Here is a 26,058-nt window from a genome sequence, read left to right as displayed (position 1 = left end):
AGGAGGAAGGAGTTTGTGTCCAAGGGAGAACTAGAGACCATTATTGATCACAAAATAGAACATTTTGATTACACCAAATTAAAAAGTTTCTGCACAAACAAAACTAATGCAAACAAGATTAGAAGGGAAGTAACAAATTGGGAAAACATTTTTACAGTTAAAGGTTCTGATAAAGGCCTCATCTCCAAAATATACAGAGAATTGACTTTAATTTATAAGAAATCAAGCCATTCTCCAATTGATAAATGGTCAAAGGATATGAACAGACAATTTTCAGATGATGAAATTAAAACTATTTCCACTCATATGAAAGAGTGTTCCAAATCACTATTGATCAGAGAAATGCAAATTAAGACAACTCTGAGGTATCATTACACACCTGTCAGATTGGCTAAGATGACAGGAACAAATAATGATGAATGTTGGAGGGGCTGTGGGAAAACTGGGACACTGATGCATTGTTGGTGGAGTTGTGAAAGAATCCAACCATTCTGGAGAGCAATCTGGAATTATGCCCAAAAAGTTATCAAAATGTGCATACCCTTTGACCCAGCCATACTACTACTGGGCTTATACCCCAAGGAACTACTAGAGAAGGGAAAGGTTCCTGTATGTGCCAAAATGTTTGTGGCAGCCCTTTTCATAGTGGCTAGAAGCTGGAAGATGAATGGATGTCCATCAATTGGAGAATGGTTGGGTAAACTATGGTATATGAATGTTATGGAATATTATTGTTCTATAAGAAATGACCAACAGGAGAAATACAGAGAGGCTTGGAGAGACTTACATCAACTGATGCTGAGTGAAACGAGCAGAACCAGAAGATCATTATACACTTCAACAATGATACTGTATGAGGATGTATGCTGATGGAAGTGGATTTCTTCAACATAGAGAAGAGCTAATCCAATTCCAATTGATTAATGATGGACAGAACCAGCTACATCCAGAAAAGAAACACTGGGAAATGAATGTAAACTGTTATTTTTACCTTCTGAATCCAATTCTTCCTGTGCAACAAAAAATTCGGTTCTACACACATATATTGTATCTAAATTATACTGTAATATATTTAAGATATATAAGACTGCTTGCCATCTGGGGGAGGGGGTTGGGGGAGGAAGGGAAAAAATCTGAATAGAAGTAAGTGCAAGGGATAATGTTGTAAAAAATTACCCATGCATATGTACTGTCAAAAAATGTTATAATTATAAAATAAAATAAAAAATTAAAAAAAAAAAAAAAAAAAAAAAAAAAAGAATTCTGGGAAATGAGTGTGAACCACTATATAGCATTTCTATTCCTTCTATTATTGTCCACCTGCATTTTTGTTTCCTTCTCAGGTTATTTTTACCTTATTTCTAAATCCGATTTTTCTTGTGCAGCAAGATAACTGTATAAATATGTATACATATATTGCATTTAACATATTCTTGAACATATTTAACATGTATTGGTCTACCTGCCATCTAGGGGAGGGGGTGGGAGGAAGGAGGGGAAAAGTTGGACAGAATGTTTTGCAAGGGTCAGTGCTGAAAAATTATCCATGAATGTGTCTTGTAAATAAAAAGCTATATAAAAAAGGAATGAACATCATATATAATTGAATAAGTCTATAGAGTCTTTTCTAATAAGATCAAGGATAAAGAAAATATGTCTATCATCATTATTATTTTGTAAAATTCTAGAATCTCTTCCTATATAGATAATATGACAAAATGACAAAAAAGGATCAAAAAACAAAACTATCATTTTATGCAAATGATATAATGGTCTATCCATTACACACTCCCACTGCTCTTCAGTCCCATGAAACTGGGATCCTGGTCATTCCCTGTACAAGACTCTTCATCTCTTGGTTCCCCATGCTTGGAATGTTCTCCCCATCTCTACCTCTTGGATTCCTTGGCTTCTTTCAAGTCACAGCTAAAACATCACCTTTTATAGGAAGCCTTTCCCAGCATCTCTTCATTTTAGTGCCTTCTCTGTGTTAATTATTTCTTGTTTATACAAAAACATGTCTGTATGTAGTTGCTTGTAGCTTTGCCCACTAGAATGTGAAAGCAAGAAATGTCTTTTGCCTTTCTTAGCATATACAGTGCCCAACACTAGAAGAAAATATTTAGTGACTAACTGTCATTGTGGCACTTAAAGTAGGGGGCTCAGAACAATTTGCCAAAAGTAAATTCAGAATTAATCTTCTATTGAACTTCTACTAATAACAGCTCACATGTATATAGCACTTTAAGATTTGAGAAGTACTTTATCTCTGCTTTGATCATTACAACAACTCTGTGAGGTAAGACAAATATTTCCCATTTTACAAATGAATAAACAGTTTCAGAGAAGTTGAGTGTTGTGGGAAGTCACAGCTAGTAAGAACTAAGTGGATGTGATTCCAACTCAAATATCTCTTGATATCAAGCACAGCAATCATTCTACCCTAAAGATGCCCCAAGTTGAGATTTTGGAAACTGAAAGAGGTTGAGAGATAGAATATCAACACATAAAAAGATAGCCAAAAATAAATGGCTAAATAAAAGGCAGTGTGTAGGAATTCCTATGGAAAGCTGGTTGAAGAAGACTTTAGGGAATATGTGGGACTTTGAAATGAAGATGGGAATTAGAGAAGTAGGGAGAACATTGAAGGATGAAAAATAAAGAGCAAATGAAGAAACGTGACGGCAGATTTTACTGACTGCAGTCCAGCGTGGCTACAGTGCAGACTTCAAGTCTTGTGACTATGGGAGAAGAGCATATCTTCTCCTAGAGAGAAGTAAAAGTTTGAGAAAGAAGCAGAAGTCACCTTGACTAAGGATCAGTTATGATGAAAAGATAGAAAAAATAGACATAAAAATTCAAGAAATTGTTTCATCTTTTGAAAAGAGGGGCAACCATATATAGTATTTTTAATATTGCTTGTAAAGATCAAGGATGTATAGGATGTGTCAAGTATCAACACAATGTAAACTAAATAAATAATCTTTAATAACTATTATTTATTTTCTCCCTGAGAAAAGAATAAGAGGGAATTGGGTAAAACTCATAATTGATAGTGATGATACATTGAAGAGTTATTGAAAGAGTTGAAGTAATCTCTTACTCTAGTCATAAGGAATAAGAGAGCCATTCTGTGAATGTAATAGTTTTGAGTCATATCCAGAAGTTGTGGCAGGACCCATCTTCTAAGTCAGTCAGGAGGTTAGGGTTAGGGTTAGAGTAGCATTTATTAAGAGATTACTAAGTGCTAAAGCACTGCAAATACAAAGAGCAAAAGCAATGCCTTGAGGAGTTTATATTTTAATGGGAGAGACAACTTGGAGGAGGGATTGGACCCCATGGACCAACTGCCCTGCCACTTGCTGCTGTGCAAAACTTCTCAAGAATTATTAAGATTAATGTTGGATTATTTTTGTTTGTTTCTTTCCTTTTCTGTTCTGTTACTCAAAGCCAGAGGGAAACAATGGGTTCATTCCAGAAAAAAAAATAATAATGAGGCTATTTAATTTTAAATATTTGTACTATAAAGGACCAACCCAAAGACCATCTGCAGCTGTGATGATGACCATTGCTTGTCTGTGGGCCATACTTGGAGAACTATCAGTCTACATTGAAGCTCAAGATCCCTTCAAACTCCAGGATTCAATAACTTGCTCAAGGTCATGGCGAAAGTCAGAGGAGAAACATGGAGAAGGACCCCAGGACTCTCTGTCTTGTAAGACCTTGTTATTATTGATTTCCTCTTTGGAAAGCTAGGCAGTTCAATATCACTCCTTCTTATTCCCTTTACTCTTTCAACTCTGCAGGAAAAAAAAGCAGGACCTGCTGTTCAGAAGATGTAACTGCATTGATTGGAAGGAAAATCTCCTCTTATTCCACCTTACCTATGGTGTTGTTCCACACTCTATATTTAGTTAAATGCTTCAAAGAGCCAGAGATGCAATAAAGATGAACTAAAACTATATCGGGCCCAGGCCAAGAGGCAGCAAGAAGCTGCAAGATCTTATTCTGTGCCCAGGGAGGATGACTTTTAAAAACTCAGAGATGATGTAAATACATACAAGCTCCCCCAAGAGCACTTTCTAATCCTCTGATATTATATAATCACCAACCAATCAGCCTATGGAACCTGAGCAAGGATGAGAACAGTAGAGTCCTCTTTTACTCACAAAAAGATAAATCACATAGAGGTTAAACCTGCAAGCCCAAGACCACACAGTGAGTTAGTCACAGAGCTGGCAAAAAAATAAAGTCCAGCTTCCCAACTCCTATGTTAGTGCTGGCCTGTGGTTCCCCTGAGATGCTCCTTGCATCAAAGAATGACCTTGTTCCAGAGGCCAGAACATCCAGCATCCCGACCTGACCAAAAAGGAAAAATCATCTTTAGAGTTGTCTGACTTTCCTCCTCATGTGCTGAGATGTCTGAGGGCTTAAGGGGTAGACAAGTTATAAGTTACCCAATCTGTCTTGCCACTAGAATAAGAAAAGAGTAGGATGATGTCTCTTGGGACATTCTATCAATCTCTACAAAGAGAGAAATACATAAATACTCTAGTTTATTTCATCTTTAAAATGAATAAAATAATGCATGACCACCTAATGTCAGAGAAATCCCTTTTTGGACAGGACTCATGATTTCGTTGCTATAAAACGTTGTTGGTGATGAAATTCATTCCGTCAATGAAGAATAACTACAATTTATGCAATTTATGTAGAATTTCCTAGGGCACTAAGAAATTAAGTAAGTTGCCTTGCTCACACAGACAGGATGTATCAGAGGTAATACTTGAACTGAGAAAAAGTTCTATTCAGCATGCTACTCTTTCAGAGGTGGACTGCTCCAGAAGTGAGAGCAAAAGATAAAAGACAGCTGTGCTTAATCCACATTAGTATCAGAGAAGCTGCCCCCAAACCTATGTCCTTTTATTTTTTCCTCAGGTAAACAACAAAAAGAGGCATCTATCATTATTAGTGAATATTTACTTAGTTTTCATTGTGTTATATGTGCTCCACTGGTAATAATTCAATATCAAGAGATCTAAAGAAAGGCAAGACCTGCCCAGGACTAAAGCATGTAGATGAGATAATAGATTCATCAATTCATCAAAATATCTATCTCATCAAGCTGCCACGAGGATAAAATGAGATAATATATATAAAGTGCTTTGTCAAGCAATGAGCATGATGAAAAAATATTGGCTACAATCATTATTATTCTTTTTATTGCTATGTCTAGGGGAAATGTGGTGTCTCTTTTGGCGAAGGCCAGAAGACAGAGTGCGTCAGTTCCCCAGAGACAAGGAGCTGGGGAAGGTGGGTATTGTAACAAGTAACAGATGCATCATCCCTGGTTGAGACAAAAATTTTCCATGGACAACTGGAAATTTAATGCTACAAAATAATAAATAATAAACAAACAAGGATAAAAATGATGATAAATAATAATAATAATAAATGACAATTTATTTCTCAGGATTGATCAAAGATTCCCTGTTTCCCTGGAGAAGCCATCCTGAGGTTAGTGAGCATAAACCAGAGATAGTTGTTCTCTTCTGAATGTCAGCCTCAGTCCTACACTGCACATCACCTTATCCACTAACTTGTTCATGTGGTCAGCACCTTTGAAATGAAGCTTTTAAACATGTGGTCACTAATCCTGGATTAATGTCCCTCCCCAAGGAGGCCCATTCCATCTGATGGTTAGGAAAATTTTCCTTAACATCGAGTTTAATATATCCCTCTCTGCTCTTTGGACCCATTACTCTTGGTAATGCCTTTTATGGTTAAGATATATAAGTGAGATATAATTCTGATGAGAAGGGGAAGTTGTTTAAGCCAATTTGCATCTTCAGGTACTTCATCAATCAATGTAAATTTACATAAGTCACGTCAATAAAATGGAATCAAGTTTAGGCAAAGAAGGAGATATTACAGAGAAGATTCTTGTACAGGTATGGATTGAGCTTGATGGCTCCTGAGGTCCCTTCCAATTCAGAAATTCCTGAATCTTTGAAGGCAGCTATTATGTTTTCCTTCATCTTCTCTTTTCCACACTAAAGATTCCCATTTTCTGTCATTATTGTCATAAACTGGATCTTTGGGTGTTTGATTACTATAGTAATCTATAGACTATATCTAAAGACTATTGTTTATTTTGTGAATTTAACCTATTTCACTGATCCACCACTCTATTTTTTAGCCAGTACCAAATGGTTTTGATGATTGCTGCTTTATAATAGAGTTTTAGGCCTGACACAACTAGGCCACTTTCATTGGCATTTTTTTCATTTCCCTTGAAATTCTTGACTTTTTGTTTGTCCAGAATAACTTTTTTATTATTTTTCTAGCTCGGTAAAATAATTTCTTGGCTATTTGATTGTTATGGCCCTGAATAAGTAGATTAATTTCTATAGAATTGTCATTTTTATTTTATTAGCTCAGCCTATCCATGAGCACTTGATATTCTTCCAATTTCTTAGATCTGACTTTATTTGTGTGGAAAAGGTTGTGTAATTGTGTTCATATAGTTCCTGACTTTGTCTTCTTAAACTCCCAAATATTTTATATTATCTACAGTTATTTTAAATGGAATTTCTCTTTGTATGTCTTACTGCTAGACTTTGTTGGTAACATATAGAAATGCTGATGATTCATGTGTATTTTTATCCTGCAACTTTGCTAAAGTGGTGAATTGTTTCTATTAGTTTTTTAGTTTATTCTCTACGATTCTGTAAATATACCATCATATCATTTGCAAAGAGTGATAATTTTTATAAACAACTATTTCCATGTCAAAGAATCCAGGTTCCCCTTGTGAGAAAATCCTCAGACCTTTTACTTGTCTCCACATGTTCAATGGTCCTTCTTCCTTCTATCCTCCAGGCCTCTAACCTAGGTCAGACTTTTACTTGAGCTTCACGAGGCTTTTTCTTTTTCTTTTGAATTTCTTCTATTTTAAAAAGAGAAACATTTCATTCCCCTAGTAATCTGAGGAGTTAAAAAATGTATTAAGCATCTACTATGTGACAGGCATGGTGTTAAATTCTGGGAACACAAATGCAAACAGAAAGATAGCTGCTGATCTCCAGGAACTTACAACATATAAAAGGAAGTTGAAAGGGAAAGCAGGAAGGAAAAAAGACATAAAGGTAACTTATACAGTATAGGAAGATAAGAGTGTCATTGGAGACTGAGTCCTGGAGAATCAGGAGTCCAGGTACAGAGGAATGAAGACATGACTGGCTTGGGCTTTCTCCTTATAATTGAAGTTCTTGAAAGAGCCAACCAATCAGAGGAAGAAGATGCACAGGGTGCTTCTACTTTGGGAAGCAGTCCAGAGGAGTGAGCTTTCAGGTGAAGAAGTTTCTGGGGAAAGTTCTAGATTCTGGCAAGCAGCCTAGAAAGGTATTCCAGGAGCCAAATAAGAATATGTTTATCTAGAAAGTGATTTGAAACTATCACCTACTATGTAAAGTTAATAGATGGTACCTTCTTTATCCTAGTCTAGACCTGGTACATTGCCATCTGGTTTTTAGTGAGTGAGAGTCCCCAGCTACTCAGTTGAACAATGACAGAGCCCAGTTTAACCTTTGTGAATTTCTCATTTCATGGCTTTTTTTTTTAACTTATAAATAAAATTGAATAGAAAGCTGACCATTCTTTCTCCTGCCTGTTTTGCCCCCCTTTCTCCTTTATTCTGATATTTTATGTCCCTTTATCCCCCTTTTTTTCCTGGTAAAGACCATGTAGGATTGAGTAAGAAAAAGAGCATTATGTTCTTCCAAATATTTAACAACCAGCTCTGGTTGAGGGGGAATGTATGTACAAAGCACTTTCCATTTTAGTTTGCATTATTAACATTTTCTTTATCACTTTTTAAAGTTTAAATAATCAAGAAAACAAAACAATAAATTCTGATTTGTAGGAATTGACATTTCCTGAGGTGTAAATGCTACCATTGAAAATTTAATCATTGGCTCTCTCTCTCTCCAACCAGTTTGAGCTGGCTCCAACATGCCCCTGAGGAAAAGTAATTATCTTCACAACCAGAGGACTATCATCACAAATGACTTGATATCTCCTGTTACCTTTGCAACAGAGCATGGAATGTTGGACATTGGAGTCAGCTTCTAGAAATGATCTACCATATAATGGCTCATTTTCTCTATGGAGCCAGGCCTATCAGGAAATAATATTGCAATGTCCTTATATCTATGAAATAGATTATTTCAGGCAACTAGAAAACATAAAATAAACTAATTTTCATGGAGCACTTTAAACTTTACAAAGTACTTTCCATATGCTACTTCACATGAGCATATTCCATATATTATTATCCCATCAACAACTCTGTTAGATAGGTGCCATTATCTACATTTGACATTTGAGACAACTGAGGCAGAAAAAAGTTAAGTGACTCTTGTAGGATCACACAGCTGAGGCAGAATCTGAATTCAGGTCTTTATGATGGCAAGCTCACTGCTCCATCTATTCAGTTATCTCCAATAACCTATTCAAGGCCATCCCTATGATTGGGTGCCTTCAGGATAGAGTTGCTAAATCACTCATTTGGGGTCCAGTTCCAGCATCAATCTGGCAGCTTAATCTTAAGCAGGAGACTTTACTTCTTTTAGCATTCATTTCCTAATTTGTGAAATGAGCTAGCTGAATTAGAGACTCTCCAAATTTTCCTCTAGTTCTGAGATTCTATTTTTTGCAAATGAGACATAATTATGAAGCTCCTCTCCAAACTTGGTAGTAGTCATTTACCCCAATCCCCCTCCTAAAAAAAGAATTTGAGTAAACCAATATACAAATCAGCTGAAGAAAATTCACACACAAATATTAAGATCATTGAATAAACACATTTGCTTTCAATCCACTGTTTTGAATTCTCGTTATGGTGGCAGAAAACTAATGGAAGTTTCAACAATAATGACTTTGTGACTCTTTAGAGTGAATACACCCCCAGACTTAGGGTGAGAAAGACCTAAATTAAATCAAGCTTTTGACACTTATTAGTTGTATTACCCTGAGAAAATCACTCAATCTCTGTCTGACTCAGTTTCTTCTTATGTAAAATGGATATAAAAGCATCTACTTCCCAGGGTTGCTGTGAAGATAAAATGAGATAATACTGCTAAAGCACTTTGCAAATCTTAAAATACTACATAATTTCATTATGATTTACAAAAAAACAATGTGAGATAAACTACAATTGTTTCTCCCTTCAAGGTACTTCAAATCTAATAGAGGGGATGAAACTTTTTTTTTAATCTAATATATAAGGCAAGTATCATGTGTGTAATAGAAAGTACATATTAGAATGCTAAGGAGAGATGGTTTTTAACTCAGGAGTTTGAGAGGATGAATCTGACATTTTGGAGAGAGGGAGCAATTTTAATAGGGGCAGGGTGAGTATCCATTCCAGGCATGGATGGAGAGATAAGCAAAGATCTCCAGGACATTGAAAACCTGGATAAGAATGGGGATTGGTTAGGAGGCAAAGAGTCTAAGAGGTTGGAAGAGAGCAACATAATATAATTTAGTTATAGGCAATCTGTGGAGGTCTTTATAAGGAGTCTATTCCTGGGGGCCATCAAAGTATTCTGAGCTGTGTGATTGGAACACTGTATTAAGAAGATTACTCAGTGTAAAAGATAGATTGTAGAGTGGAAAGAGAAGAGATTAACCAGTTAAGAAGATAATAACAATAGCTTTCTTCTATATGTTTTCATTAAATCCTTCTGGCATGAAGATAAACCTTGGATGTCAAAGGCTAAGCTAGCAGAGGAGAATCTCCTGCTATGCTTGGATTGGGATCCAGATCATGGGCCCTTGGTGCTCTGTGAGTGCATTCTGAGGATGTTCTCACCAAAAGGTTTGGTCACTAAGTGATTTTTTTTGAGGTGGTGGTAGTGGTCCATAAAACAACGATGTCAACAATGAATTAAAAATTTGCAATAGGTACCATCCATCAACATATTTGATCCTCCTAATGACCTTGTGATATAAGTATATCCATTATGCTTTCAATTCTATAGATGAGTTAACTGTCCAGTCCTACCGACCTCCAAATCTGATCCTCTTCTTGCTAGTGCCTCAGGTACAAAGTGTCCTGGGTTAGAAGAGAGAATCTGATTGAAGAGAAAAGACCCAAACATAGGAAACATTAAGTAATGAAATAATGCATTGTATGATGTCTCTAATTTGGCAAAATCATTATGGAATTGGCAAATGTGATGCCAGTTCAAAGGAAGGTGAAAACATACTGGAACATTTACAATATTGGGAAGGGCTTGAATTTGGTTTGCTCTGCTTCACTTAGTTACTATATTTTTGAAAACAAAACTTGACCTTTGGTTTGGTTGATTCTAAGTAAAAATTATAATTCAATTTAATAAATATTTATTAGGTGCCTACTATATGCAAGATATGTGCCAAGCACTAGAAATACAAAGATAAAACACCTAAAATCCTCAATTTTTGTCTTAAATAAATTGAACAAAGCAATCACAAGGGAATTTGAAGTAGTGAGAGGGATATAGGGAGGAGGATGACATGTATGTTAACAATGATAATAGCATTATGATATTAGATAGTAGTATATATTATATTATATAGTGATTTTATTAATTGTAATTGTTGTGTTCAATTCATTTTTCAAAGAGGACCAATGACTTCATGAGGTGACATCTTAATTCCTGGATGAATTGAATTTAAATGAAGCAGATTTGCACAGTTTTTAGCCTTACTTTCTCTTTCAGAGTCATCAAAGTCCAGTGGCAACATAGAAGTCAGGATGAATCAATGGCCCACGATGCAGTGGATGATCTTGACATCTTTGCCTTTTGACCAAGCTCTAAGCACTGCACAGTATCTGCTTTAGTGCAGTTGGAACAAATTATTCTCATCCACTGGGAAGTCTTCACATCCCCCTGACTCATTGATGGGCTTGAGACCTAACAATTACCCTCAACCCACTGAGACACAACCTACTGGGTTGTGGCTGTCATGCATGCTGCAGCTTCTTGGAACCATATTGGTTTAAGACACTCCCTGGTAAGGAAACTCCTACCAATTTCTTCAATTTATAGTCCTAGAATACTGCCTAAAGCAATTAGAAGTTTAATGTTTTGCCCAGGGTCACACATAGAGTATGGAGAATACGACCCTTTCTCTCTAAAATAATTATAATAACTGTATATTAACATAGTACTTTAATGTTTACAGAATGCTTTGCATATCTGATCTCATTTGACCCTCCCAACAATCATGTGAGATATGGCTCTACAGGTATTTTCCATTTTGCTAATGAGGAAACAAGAGTCTCAGAGACATTAAGTGAATTTTCTGTGGTCACCTAGCTGTCAGAGGTGGGATCTGAAGCCAGGTTTTTTCAAGTTTAGTTCAAAACAACAAAATTGACCCCTAAACTCTTCATTTGGGATTAAATGCAATCTATGACTTCTCTAGCTCACACAGACAAATCATCTCTACCTTTTCAAAATTCTTTTAGCATCAAAAGTTAACATTCATTGTCTTGAATTGTGTTATGTTTTTCCCAGCAAGACTGTAAGTTTCTGAAGGAAAAAAGTTTGCCTTATTTTTCTTTCATTTTCCACAGGGTTTAGCACAGTTTGTCTCTTGAGTGATCTTCTCACTTATCAGCAAGAAATAGTCCTTTATAAAGGGCTTATTTATGTTGGTGAAATCTTTGGCTGGGCCCTGAACCCATAAAGAGAAATTCTAATTAAAGATATCCTATACTTAATCCCTATCTAGCATACCCTGAAACCTAAAAACTTGACCAATATTTAATGGTGGTGAAACAAGTTTGGAGAAAGTAAGTTATTTTATAATAAAAGAAGCCCACCCATCCAACAGCCAAACAATTTTCCCATCCTCTTTGCTTAAAGGATACAGACTGTTCTTGTTCAAACTCCTTTCAGAGAATTTGGAGAAAAAAAAATGAGAACAGGGTAAGTATTGGAGGGAAAATGGAATGTTACTGCTATTTGTTCTGAGGACAGGGTACTATCCACCCAATGTAAACAGTCAAGGTGAAATACGGCTGAAGAAGAAAATGATCTACTGTACTGAAAAGTTGTAAACTTTGGCAAAAGCCACCATGTGGCCATGTAAAAAGTCTCCGGTGGGGGGCTGCAGGGGAGGAATGGATGGTAAGGTAGAGCTGCTATGGAAAAATCAACCTAAGCAAGGAATCCAGCACTGAAATGAATCTAGACAGAGATGATACTTTTTTTTTTCAGACTTGGTTAGAATGTGCTCAGTGAGACCTGGAAATTAATTAGCCTGTTCTAGCCCATAACATATTCATTAAATGAAATGCCATGGGCTTTAAACAGACTATCTTCATTTCTCAATATTTAAGAATCAAATTCTAATTCCAATTGTCTTTTTCCATGTACTTCAAGGTAAGTTTCCCCTCAGGGTTCTTTACAGGAAATAAAAGATATTTGGAAAAACAGCTCACTAGACATATAAGGAAAGAACACTTCAAAGGGGAGGCTATAGGACATGAGACTGTCAGACTTTGGTTGTATTAAATCCATCTCCAAGAGCAGGGATTTCAACTCATGCAAGAAGTCATAAGTAAGAGAGAAATGACTTTTAACTCATTCTCCCCCACTTAAAATGGAGTCATCTACATGGAAACATTTAGACACAGTATGTCACCAGTTTATTTCACCACTACCTGTAGTTCCACCAGTAGAGTAGATGAATCAAGTGTTAGGGGTCCCCTGCTGAGCTTTTCTGGCCCCTGAATTTATTTTAAGTAACTGAGGCACTGGTAAGAAAGAAATCAAAACGCATGGTTTCATATGGAAATGAACAAAATCATCACTCTGGAAAGAGAAAAATTTAAAAACAGCTCCAGCTCTCACTTTCAAATATAGACCCATGTTTCAAACATAATGCCATGAATCCAGCCACATATTTAATGTCAGCAGGGAGAGTAATTTTAGAGGCGAGCCAACATGAGGGGAAGGGGGAGGGCTAGAACATAAACCATTATTTATATTTTTTATTTATTTTATTTCTACAGATGAAAAATAAATTTCCAAGTGCCTCAGATCCTCATTAGAATCCACTGCAAAATAGAAATAGAGATTTTTGTTGCTAGCTGCTAGCTCCCTCTGGCGTCCATATGGATCTCTCTCACCAGTCTTTGGCCAAAAACAATCCCCATAGGCAGCAAATCCAAAATTTCACCAGTCTTTCCCCTAACCCAAGCCTTCAGAGCTGCATTGCCTCATTCTGTACATGTCTCCCTACATAATTTGTCTCCCCACTATAGATTTTGGGTCCAAGTATGGAAAGGCTCATCCTGATCTGGAGTAAACAGCTCCTGGCATTTTTAATGGTCAAAAGGGAAAGACAGACTTTAGTTGAAAACTCTATTTGGAAAGGCCTCTTCATAGTCAATCCTACCCAACACTAGGCTCTTTCTGAGTGTGAACACAGCTTGGGCTCTTCTATATTTATTATTCCTAGGTGTTAACTCTTGTAGCCATTCTACAGGGGCAGAAAGATTATAGTTTATTTCCTTTCAAAATCAGTCAGGCCAAAAAGGCCAGAAATAAGAAAAGCTAAGATGGAGAAATGAAGAATTTTAACAAGCCTGGAAAATATGATTTATGTTTTGTCTTTTGAGGATTTCATCTGCTCCCATGGGTCCAATGATCACTTCTATGCAGATGATTCCCATAGCTATACATCCAGACCTTCCTCCAGTTTTCTTTCCCAGATTTCCAAATTGCCTTTTGGATATCTCTTCTAGGATATTAGAATGATGTCTTAGGCTTTAATATGTCCTAAATACAGAGTTGTGCTTTAGGAATATTATTTTGAAAAGAAAGCTTTTTTTGGACAAAACCAATATGTGAATTTATTTTGCTTAACTATATAAATTTGCTATAGAAAAAAGGGGGTTTTTTGTTGTTTGTTTTTAGTTTAAAGGCTAGATTAAGGAAGGAAATGGTAAAGTTATGATAGTGATACTAAAAAAGAAGAAAAGAAAGAAAAGAGGATCATTGAAATGTGTTTTAATTATTCAATGGAAACATTTTAAAATGAAAATCAGAGACAGACCAGTAAGTTAACTTTGAAACTGTGTCAAATTTACTACAAACTTTTTAAAAAGCTAAACTGTATGAAAAAGAAATGAATATTTTATATATGATCATCTTTTCTGCTTTTTTATATAGAAATGGTCAAGTTTCAACAATAATTGCATTTGTATAGCTTAAGGTTTGCAAAGTGCTTTACCTAAATTATTCTCTATGAGGAACTGGGCCAGTGATTTCAATGATATAGGGAACCCGAGGATGAAGAAACATTCCACACCAAGGCAGGCTGCCATTTTCTTGGCAATTTATAATCTAAGAGAGTTTGCAGTCACAAAGCTAGTTTGTGGAAGAGATTTAAGTTCAGGCTATTCCAATACACCATGTTGACTTTAATAATAATAATAATACTAACAATAACAATAGCTAACATTTATGTATACAGTGCTTTAAAGTTTGCAAAGCACTTTATAGATATTATCTCATTTAATTCTCACAACAATCCTGTGAGGACAGTGCTAGGATAGTCCTACTATGGCTATTTAAAAATGTAGGACTTGGGGCAGCTAGATGGTGGCAATGGATAGAGCACCTGCAGAAACCTGAGTTCAAATCCACCCTCAGACACTTAACAGTTTCTAGCTGTGTGACCCTAAGCAAGTCATTTAACCCCAACTGTCTTGCAAAAAAACAAATCAATAAAATCGCAGAACTAAGATAGAGACATTTTATAACTTCCCAAGGTCAAGCAGCTAGCAAGTGTCTGAGAATATATTTAAATTCAGATTTTCCAGACCCCAAGTCTAATGCTCTATTCCTTGTGCCACATTGCGGAGAAAGGGTATTATTTTGGCAACTGTGTAATGAATATTTTGGATAGAGGAGAAACTTGGAGTAGGAAGAGCAATTGAGAGGTTACGAGTCTCAACTAGTATGGTAGATTAAAGAGAAGAATCTGGATGGGAAAGATGCTCCAAAAAGTAATAACAATAGCAACAGCTAACAGTGCTTTAAAGCTTGTAAAGCACTTTATGTATATTATCTCATTTATTCTTTAACAATATTTGGCAACATATAAGGACGAATATATCTGAGAATTATCTGTAAAGATGATAACTAAATTCACAGAAGATAATGAGTTCACCAAAATGAAATTATAAAGAAAACAATAGTCAAGAGAAATACCTAAGGTACATGGAGATATAGGAAGCCTGATGACCCAGTAAAGGAGATTGAGAAAGAATAGTAACACAGATGGGGAAAAGTGGGAACCAGCATTTTAAAAAGCACTAGAGAGAAGAGAATATCCAGAAATAGGAGGTGATTAGCAGTGCCAAATGTTACAGAGAAGTGAAGGATGAAATTTCAGAAATGGCCATTAGATTTGGCAATTAAGATAATTTTGGAGAGAGCCATTTCAAGTGAGTTGTGAGGGCACAAAACATTACAAGGGATTAAGAACTGAGTGACAAGTATGTAAAACAAATGAATGAGTACAGAAAATTTCCACCCCCCTGTGATTCTGACTGTGAAAAGGAAGAGATATAGAATTATATATCATTATAGTATATGTAACAGAATATGTAGGAATAGGAACTAGAATTATATGATTATATTACATGAGAGAAATAGGAAAGGATGTGGTCAAGGGTGCAAGTAAAGGAGTTAGACTTGGTGAGAAAGGACCACCTCTTCATTTGAGAATGTATCCACTTATGTTGTCTGTCTAAAAATTGCTAGGTCCCTCATCAAAATGTGCCTTCTTTCAAGGTTTGATTTAGGTGTTGGATAAAAATTTCTCTGTTCCCTTTTTCAAAGCTCAAATTATTCATCACCTCACGTTTTCTTTTTTTCAGTTTTATTTTAATAGAAATGTATTTTTTCTCCCTCCTACTCTCTTACTCCATTTAAAAAGAAAGAAAAAGACATGCATATTTGAACAAAACATATGCTTTTATTGATGTGTTAAATTATGCCTTATTCTACATCCTGATTCCATCACCTCTCTATCAGGAGATAGATAACAACAGGCTTCATCATTAGTCCTCTGGAATCATGGGTGGTTATTGGATTGATCTTCAAGCTTTCAAAGTTACATGTCTTTATAATGCTGTGAATATTATTCGAATCATTCTTTTGGTTCCGGTTGTTTCATTCTTCAGTTAATAACAAATTTCAAGTGTTCATTTTTATAAAAGAAATTATAGTATGCATTATCCTTCTGGTTCTACTTACTTCTTCCTGCATCAGTTCCTACAAATCTTACCATATCTCCTTGAAATCATCTATATCATTTCCTTTTTTTTTAATTAAAGCTTTTTATTTTCAAAATATATGCATAGATAATCAACATTCACCTTTGCAAAACTTTGTGTTCCAAATTTTTTTCTTTCCCTTCCTTCCACCCCCACCCCTATATGGCAAGTAATCCAATATGTTAAACATGTGCAATTCTTCTATATATACTTTCACAATTATCATGCTATCAGATCAAAAAGAAAAAATGAGAAAAAACAAAATGCAAGCAAACAATAAAAAAGGCGGAAAATACTATGTTGTGATCCACACTCAGTTCCCATAGTCCTTTCTCTGGGTGCAGATGACTTTCTCCATCATAAGACCATTGGAACAGGTCTGAATTATCTCATTGTTGATAATAGACACATCCATCAGAATTGATCATCATATAATCTTGTTGTTACCATGTACAATGATTTCCTGGTTCTGCTCATTTCACTTAGCATAAATTCACATAAGTCCCTCTAGGCCTCTCTGAAATCATCCTGCTGAAATTTTTTATGAAACAACAATATTTCATAACATTCATATATCATAACTTATTCAGCCATTCTCCAACTGATGAGCATCATTTTGTTTCCAATTCCTTGCTACTACAAAAAGAGCTGCTACAAACATCTTTGCACATGTAGCTTCCTTTTCCCTTTTCTATGATCTCTTTAGGATACAGACCTAGTACAGACACTGCTAGATTATCTCCTAATTTTTTGTAGAACAACACTGAAATCATCCTGCTGAAATTTTTTATGAAACAACAATATTTCATAACATTCATATATCATAACTTATTCAGCCATTCTCCAACTGATGAGCATCATTTTGTTTCCAATTCCTTGCTACTACAAAAAGAGCTGCTACAAACATCTTTGCACATGTAGCTTCCTTTTCCCTTTTCTATGATCTCTTTAGGATACAGACCTAGTACAGACACTGCTAGATTATCTCCTAATTTTTTGTAGAACAATACTATGCTATCCCTTCATACACCACAGTATGTTCAGTCCTTCCCCAGTTTTTGGGCAGGTCTTCCTTGAGAACTTTATCTGGATATCTCTTTTTTTTTTCTCTCTCTCTCTGTATCTTAAACTAATCTGTATATGTGCTATTTACTTCATCTAGCAGATTATAAACTCCTAGTAATCAGTCCCTGATCATAGGGGCTACGCCATCTTTCATGTTTATATTGCCAAGACCTCATATAGATGCCTTATGCAAAAGGTGCTGAATAAGTGCTCTTAGTTTGAATTAACCTGAAGCACTGTTGCCAATTAATTCTAGCTACCTATTCCAGCTATATAGGAAAGATGAAGTAGCTGGGTCTGCTGTATACAGAAAAGTATACTAGGTGTAGGTGGTATTCAAGTATATGGGAGGGTAGGGAGGGTGTAAGAATAGGGACAAAAATCTGTAAGTTCTTGGGTGGAAAACCCCCAAATAAAGAATCCCCTCCTACAAAGCATAGGGAATATAAGCATTGAGGTTGCTCAGGATCCTATAGACACTATCCACTCCAAAATACAGGGTGTTCAAGGATAAGGGAAGCCCTTATCCTTGCAATGCACTTAAAGACAACAGAGCAAATCCTATCATGGAAAGATATTACTGACAAGAACAACCTCATGCATAAAGAGCAGGCACTCTATAAGTGCTAACTATTTAGGGAAATGAGAAAATTGATGGAAGGCTGAATGGTAGTACCAAGTAGGGTTAGTTTGGGAAAGTCTCATAGAGATGGTAATTTGCATGCTCTATTTTAAATGAAAAATCCTTCATTGAAGGAACAGCACAATTTGATTTAAAAGCTGTGAATTAAGGAAAAAAATTCTAGAAGTGGACATAGCATGGGGATGACTACAAGATGACAGAGAATGGTTTCTTCAGAGAATGGTTGAAATCAGACTTTTTTTTTTTTAAATCTCTTTGCAAAAAGGGCTCAAACATTAGTTATAATAGTTGTTAAGTCTCTTTTAAAGGACACTGACCACATTGGGGGAAAAAGTAATCCAGAGTTTTGAGTTCAATTTGGGCACTACATTTTAGAAAGGATATTGATAAGGATGGAGAAAAGCTTCATGATCGCGTCATCAGCGAAGCAATTGAAGGAACTTAGTCTAAAGATAAAATCCAAGATAATTGTGACAATTTTGTCTAAAGTATTTGGGGGAGGAAGGATATATAATTGGGGTCAAGTGACTACTTGCCGAGGATCACAAAATCAGGAAGTATTAAGTGTCTGGGGCTAGATTTGAACTCAGGTATTTGTCTAAGAGTATTGAAAGGCTATCCTTTGGAAGAAAAATTAGATATAATGTTTGGCCCTAGGAGGCAAAACAAGGAGGAAGTCATCAATAAGCATTTACTAACTGCCTATTATGGGCCAGGCACTGTGCTAAGCACTGAGATACAACGGAAGGCAAAGAACAGAGCCTACTCTAGAGGAGCTCACAATGAAATAAAGGGCACAGCATGTACAAATCATACAAAACAAAAATCAGAAGTAACAAACAGAGGGGAAATGTTAAGGTTAATAAGTCCTAAAAAGGATTCTTACAAAAAGTGGGCCTTTAGCTGAGACTGAAGGAAGGCAGGAACATTGGGAGGTGGAATTGGGAGAGTTCCAGATAGGGAAAGGTGGGAAGGGCAAGAACTTTAAAAGCCAGAGGATTTCATTTCATAACTTCATTTGCTTAACAGCAAAAATTTGAGAAATAATGGCTACTATAGGAATGAAAGAAAAATATACTTGTGCTTTCCCCTAGTAAACCAATACAATGTATCCAATAATATATTTTCATTGACCTTTGATGTCATCAATGTAGACATTCTCTTATAAAAAAAGTATTCAGGGTTTAAAGTAGATGTGATCTCAGTTATGATATTTTTTAAAAATAGATTCTAGGAGAAAGAGCTGCAAAATATGACCTTGACTGTCAAAGCAAGGCAAAGAATGCATTACTTTTTCATGATCTCAGGAAAACTTCTAGTGTATTTCTGTTTTAAACTTTAGTGCCCATTACTTAACAGAAGAGAGAGAAGCAAGCTTAAAAATAGTAATGAGCTGGAGATTTAATAATAAAAGTCCTCACCATGGGTATAGGATGTTTTATATGCATTAGAGTGAGAAAAATCAATAGACCTGAGGTTTGCAAAACACTTTGAAAGGACACTCAGAATCAATCAGCAAATTTACCTAAGCACTTCTAACCTATTGAGTCAAAGTATTCCGTTTCCTGCATTCTCATTTAACACAGATTCCTAAGATCTTGGTGTGGACACAGATTTTATAATCTAATTGATTGTGAACAGATCTAAACCAATACTTGAGCTGAGGAAAGAGGAAAGAAACTATCCAACTTATAGAAGGGAAAATGTTTGCTTGGAAGAGAAACAAGAAACCCAGAGAAAGCAAGCTGTATCTCAAGAACGAGTCTGAGCACTACAAAGGAGAAAGAGAAGAAATGAATCAGAATATTGAGAAGGCCCATAAAGTTCTTGTTCCCAATTGCTTGTAAATGTTTGTGTTTGAAGGAAGAGGATTAGACTATGGTTTCTGGTAGATAGAACAAAACCTATTATAACCCTATCCCAACCAGTAGCTCCAAAACTCCATCTCAGCGCCCAATACCAGGTACCTAGGTAGCACTTTGGAGGTAGATGCAGAAGCACATGTCATGAGTTTCATTGTGGCAATCCATGTTATGGATTTTATCATATAGGATAGTAACAAAAAGAAGTATTGAGGAAAGGGGGTGGGAGAGAATAAACAGAACTGATAGGCTCAATTGAAACAAATCAACTGGATGAATCTGACTCATTTCATGCTGGGTGACTTTTTTCTATCAATTACAGAAATATTAGGACATAATGTACATGGCCAAATACTAAACTGTATACCGACTAAACCTTTCTAGTAATTTGATCATCTGTGAAATGTTTAAAGTGCTCAATGTGTCGATGCAAATTTGCATGCTTCAAATTGAACATTCACAGCAAATGAGACTATTCACACAGCATGATTCATTATTTCTACTCTCATATAGTATAGAAACATTCAGACACAAAATCATTCACAACAGGAGTGCCATTTTTTCCTGACAAGATAAATTAAACATATTTTGTTATAATTATACTAGGAGTAAAAGTATGCAGATTCTAAACACCCAACAATCCACTGTTAAATAAAACACAATTTTATGTGTTTAGGACCAAGAGCTCTAAAAGCACTCATAAGACACTACTCAATTCCACTTAGCTTAGGGATCCCAACTGTCCAACTGCTTGATGTGCATGATTTTGTCATTTTACCAAAGAATAGTTGTAGAAATTAACAAAAATTTCAACATATCTTGTAGTTAAACATTAACTTGCAAAAAAAGGGAGAGATCAGAGGGGCAAGAATCCAATTCATTCATTACGTTGGACTATTTGGGTCTTCTGAGAGGCAGAAACCCCCAAAGCTCTAAGGAGCTGGGCATATATACTTAACAGTATTCAAATACAAACATTTTTACAGGAATAAATCAGTCAGCTGGTGGTAGCAAAACATACAGACTTGACAGCCTCTTTACATGGAGTAAACATCGGTTAAATGAAATTTCTATCTTATTTTAATAAGCAAAATGTAGAAGTGACTTCTAATACTGTTTGTAAGGTATATTATTTGTCAAAAGTGTTTTAATATCTAATCTCAATAAATTGGGAAAAAATGTTAATTAAAAATATACTACTTAGTATCTCTCTATCACAATCATAAGATGATTTCCTAAAGACTTCTTTCTCTAAAATTGAAACTAAATCTAGTGTTTAAATATTAATATAGTTTTTAAATAATTTAGATTATGTATTATTATTAATAATTATGTAGATTCATTTACTGAAGTATGTTGAAAAATCAGACTTTTCTGGAGGATAATGAAATTCATCTTCAAAATAAATAAATAAAACACATACACCCATATGTTTACAAATATTTATTATCTCTCTTTCATATCATTTACACTTCCATTGATCAACTACATTTTTTTAAAAATCTTCATACACAAATAAACCACCAAAAATATTGAGACACATATACACACAATTCCCCCTGATTACTGTATTGATTCAGTGTTTTTCTTGGTATAAGCTTTTTCTGAATAAATTGTTCTTTTCTTTCTGCTCAAAGTCAACAAGCATTTTATTGTCTATTATGTGGCAGGCACTCTACTAAGTGCTAAGGATACAAAGAAAGACAAAAGACAGAAGCTCCCTACAAGGAGATAATATACAAAGAACTTTGTACAAACAAGATATATACAGAACAAATCAGACTACTCTCTGAGAAGTACTCTCTGTGTAGTATTCTCTGAAAGGCACTAAGATTAAAAGTCTGGGAAAAGATTCTTCTAGAAGGAGAGATTTTACTTGAACCTGAAGGAAGCCAGGCAAACCAAGGAGTAGAGAATTCCTGCTAGTGAGGAAGAAGATCAGGATGGTTTAGGGCTGCAAAATAGTAGTGGGCTGACAACGGATTATGATCAAATAAAGGTGTTTCAGAGTTCATAAAGATGGAAGTGGAATACTTGCAGGTGAGGGGAAGATGAAAACCATCTGTGGATGTGGGTAAAATGAGAAGGAAGAGTAGTTCATGAGAAATGGGTAATTTAAGGTTAAGGTGTTTGGAAAAATACAAATATGAAAGAATAAATATGAAATAATGATGCCATCTTTTAATATGAGAGCTGGAGCTGGAAAGATGAAGACAAAAACTCAGTAAGCCACTAAACCATGTCCTAGAAGTAGGTAGACAACAGACACCTTAATCTTGATTGAATGATGTGGTTTGAGGGAACCTCAAAAAAGGTGAGTGATGGTGGTAGAAGAGCCAGGAAGTAATAATGGAGAACAAGGAATATTCTGACTTCCTGACGAAGACCAGTGGGCAGAAGATGAAGAGAAGGGGTGGAGAAGGAATGGAAGTGCAGCCAGAGCTGGAAAGGATGGCCAGAGATGTGGTGTTATCGGTACAGAGTCAGATCTCAATGAGTGCAAGATGTAGAGGAGAAATAAAAAATTTTTATGATGAGAGCTAGGTACTTTTACTCTACAGAGATTACAGTAGAAGTGGGTGGCTTCAGAGTGGGTCATTGGGGGAGGGAGGAGATTGGGTTGAGGATGGTTATAAGGAAGTGGTCAGTGAGGACAGAGAATGAAATTTGAACAATGGCAGGTAGAGATTCAAAATTACTGGCATAGGGAGGATATGAGAGGATGAAAAGATGTTCATCACTGAGGAATGAGTTCAGGTAGTTATTGTCCTTGAGTACTCAGCATTAGCACAGAGCTATCTCAGAATATCAGAGAGATGTGTGTAGTGGGGGGTGAGGAAAGGAGTGCGTATCGTGAAAGGAAAAAGAGAAGGGTCAAGGTGACAGCTTTAGCATTGTAGTTGGTGAGAGAAGATGCCTGGAACCTGATGGAATAGCTAGCTGCTCATGGAGGCTAGGAAAGTCCCCTCTTTCCCAAGAAGATGTAGTTGAGGCAGCTATGGTGGGGTTGTAAATCCTAGAGAGAGTATACTGAACATGTCTGCTCATGGAGGTGCAGAAGCTAGCTGAACTCTGGTCAAATGCCCATACCACAGACCAGACACTGACCCACCTCCAGGAGAATGGAAAGCTTCTCCAAGGACTTGACACATAGTTTGAGAACAAAAGCCCAGCTAAGCCATAGTTCTAGACTGCAGGAATATAGCATCACTAAATCTGCCCTGTACTTCCACCTTGGCTATGTCTGATGCCTTCTTTTTTCTCCACTTTACTTCACTCTGAATCAGATCACAGAGATCGTCCATCTCCTTTGGAAACTATCCATTTCATTATTTCTTATAGCACAATAATATTCTGTTAGATTCCCCTACCACAATTTGTTTAGTCATTCCAATAGGTAAATATTTTCCGTTTTGGAGCTCTCATGGAAATAGCTGCCATAAAAGTCTTTGTACATATGGGTCCTCTTCCTAGTGATTCTATTTCTTTGAGGTCTAGGCCTAGCAGAAGCTGGGTACATTTGCAATTGTTATGTTGCTTGGTAAGCTTGAATTCTTTTCTATGTAAACTGAACCACTGTGTTCTTGCTTATCCTCTAATTGGCTTGACATTGATAATCCCATGAACTGTCCTCACTTCAGTTCTTCAGTTCACATTTACAGTCATCGCTTCAGTTTCTTTTTCTTTCTCCACTGTTTACCTTCAGTTTCCTCGACTGCATCAGGAGGATCTGGCATTACGAATCCATCAGTCAGCTTATAATAAACAATTGTGGAATCAGATTCTACTATGGCCAGTGTAATTGACATTGGAGAATCTTGTTCAACTTGCAATTTGCAAGCATGTTTCATGATCTCTCTTATTCTGCAAAAAGATAAAAATTTAACAATATTAAGATTAAAGTTTGGTTCAAAGTTATTCAAATAGTACTAAGATTTAGTGCTGTAAAGATTAGAGAGAATAAATTGTTAATGAACAAACTGGAAGGGAAATAATTGACATTTGTTTTCAGAATCAATTTTTGTAAAACTTAAAGTCATTTTCTACCCAACAGCATTCATATAACCAGTAACTACTTACCTTTTCTCTGATAAGTCCTCCTAACTATTTTGGAACCATGGACATTCTGGTTCCAATCTCTCCATTCTCTATGACTCTTCTTTCTTTCTTTCTTTTTCCCCCCGAGGCAATTGGGGTTAAGTGACTTGCCCAGGGTCTGAGACCAGGAAGTGTTAAGTGTCTGAGACCAGATTTGAACTCAGGTACTCCTGACTCCAGGGCTGATGCTCTAACCACTAAGTGAGAGTAAGGCTACAGTGGAAGTTTTGTTCATTTACATCTGCATCTATATAGCTATATTTATATGAAAATTACCTCCTATCTGTACCGATTATTATTTTATCACCTCTTCTTTTGGTCAAGTCAAATCAAGAGTCACAGAGAGGGACAGCTAGTTAGTGCAGTGGCTTCCACTGCAGCCTTACTATAATCCTTCCTGAAGTGGAAGAGACCACAGGTTCTGAGAAGTGATCCTAAACTAGAATGATTTTTATATAAGAGATTAACTGAAGACTCAGTCCTTTCATAAGGACTAGAATAACTAAGTGCAGAAAAGCTCTTCACAGGTAATTTCCTAGACTAACTCATGAAACAGACATGATACTAAGAAGTTGAATTCAGCATTGAAAGAAAGGAGCATCCACATTTTTCAAAGTATCAAAACTATATATGGAAATATTTGACATTCGTGTAACACTAAAAATGATCAAAATATCCAAGCTGGATGTGGGACCTCACAGTAAGATTGAGGTAATGCTCCCCAGAGTATGTGTAACTAATTTGGCTCAGTTTCAAACACTATACACAGCTGATCCCAACATGGTCACTTAACTTTGCTCTATTCCACTGCCAAGGCTGACGTTCCTACCTATGCCATTTGTTTCACAAATGTGAGCCACTGTTCCCAAGGGGAAATGAAAAGCCAGAAAGACACAGGATAAATCTATTAGTACTTTTAGAAACTAGTTTAATGTACATCTTATTGATGGTTGAACAAGAGAATAATATTCATATCTTTTCAAAGGCAGGGTGGCATTTACAAAAGGAATCTTATAAGCATTATCACATTTGAATCTTATTAGAAAAAGGGGCCATCTCTAAAGAATACCCTCATTTTATAGCTGAAGAAAAAAAGCTTGGAAGGTTAAGTCCAATGTCATTAATATAATTAAATGGCAGAGATAGGCTTTGAATCCATGTCTTCCGACTGGAAAACAGAATCATTTCTACTGAACCACCTTAAAACAATCTTGTAAGGAAGCACATATTATTACTTCCATTTTACAAACATTTCATAGATCTCGTGACTAAGACTCAGAAAGGTTAACTAGATCTGGATATTAAAGGTCAAATCATAACTGATCTAGAACAGCAGGAAAGGTGATAAACTTTCCCAAATGTGTCAAGGAGAAGAATGCTCAACAAAATAACAGATAGAAGAGCTCAGTCAAAAAAATACATAATTTTGATCATATAAAATTCAAAAGTTTTTGCATCTTTCCCCACTTTCCCTACCCAAAAATCAATGCAGTTAAAATCGGAAGGGAAACAGTTTACCTGGAGGAAAAAAGGAGTAACCACTCTGAAAAGGGTCTGAAATCCAAGCTATAAAAGGGAAATGATTCCAAATATACAAAGTGTCTTAATGAAATTCTAATCTTTATTAATTTAAGATACATAACCTACAAATTTATAAAAATATTTGAAAGTTTAATTATTTAAATTTTATTTGCAGCTATACAATTTTGTGAATTTGGGATAATAAACTTTTCATTTTAGTTTTAACAAAATGAAACACCTAATCATTATGCATGGCTTGTTCAATGATTTCTTTTCTCCAGCCAGTGGAGGGTCAAGAGGAAGTAAGTAGCTTCTGACTCAGCTACCAATCTCCATGAGACTTTTATTATCAAAAACTGTGAGGAATGCTTCAAAACCTCCTTTGAAAGAGTCTAAAGGATTACAATTGCAAATCTTTAGTCAATGAAGAGCAGCTGGTGAAAGTTTTTATACAAAGCTCAAGTTAATTCAAATTATATTTAGTACAAAATGTTGGTAATATTGAATTTTAGCAAAAAAAAATA

The 26,058-nt window shown here is 35.8% G+C and overlaps 2 protein-coding genes across 2 annotated transcripts in view; both read right to left on the bottom strand.

The window, feature by feature from the left end:
* The window catches only part of LOC141565489 (endogenous retrovirus group K member 5 Gag polyprotein-like), a 282,957-nt gene that overhangs the window by 250,666 nt on the left and 6,233 nt on the right, over positions 1 to 26,058 (bottom strand). The gene's annotated exons all lie outside the window — the stretch shown is intronic.
* TSEN15 (tRNA splicing endonuclease subunit 15) overlaps positions 21,344 to 26,058 on the bottom strand; it is a 48,890-nt gene continuing 44,175 nt past the window's right edge. The window contains exon 6 of the mRNA XM_074264662.1: positions 21,344 to 23,779. Within this exon, the coding sequence (XP_074120763.1) occupies positions 23,578 to 23,779 (202 nt within the window). The 3' untranslated portion in view covers positions 21,344 to 23,577. The remainder of the gene's footprint in view (positions 23,780 to 26,058) is intronic.

This window comes from Sminthopsis crassicaudata, chromosome 4 (genome assembly GCF_048593235.1).
Source record: "Sminthopsis crassicaudata isolate SCR6 chromosome 4, ASM4859323v1, whole genome shotgun sequence".
NCBI classification, from domain to species: Eukaryota; Metazoa; Chordata; class Mammalia; order Dasyuromorphia; family Dasyuridae; genus Sminthopsis; species Sminthopsis crassicaudata.
This window is presented reverse-complemented; position numbering and strand designations above follow the sequence as displayed.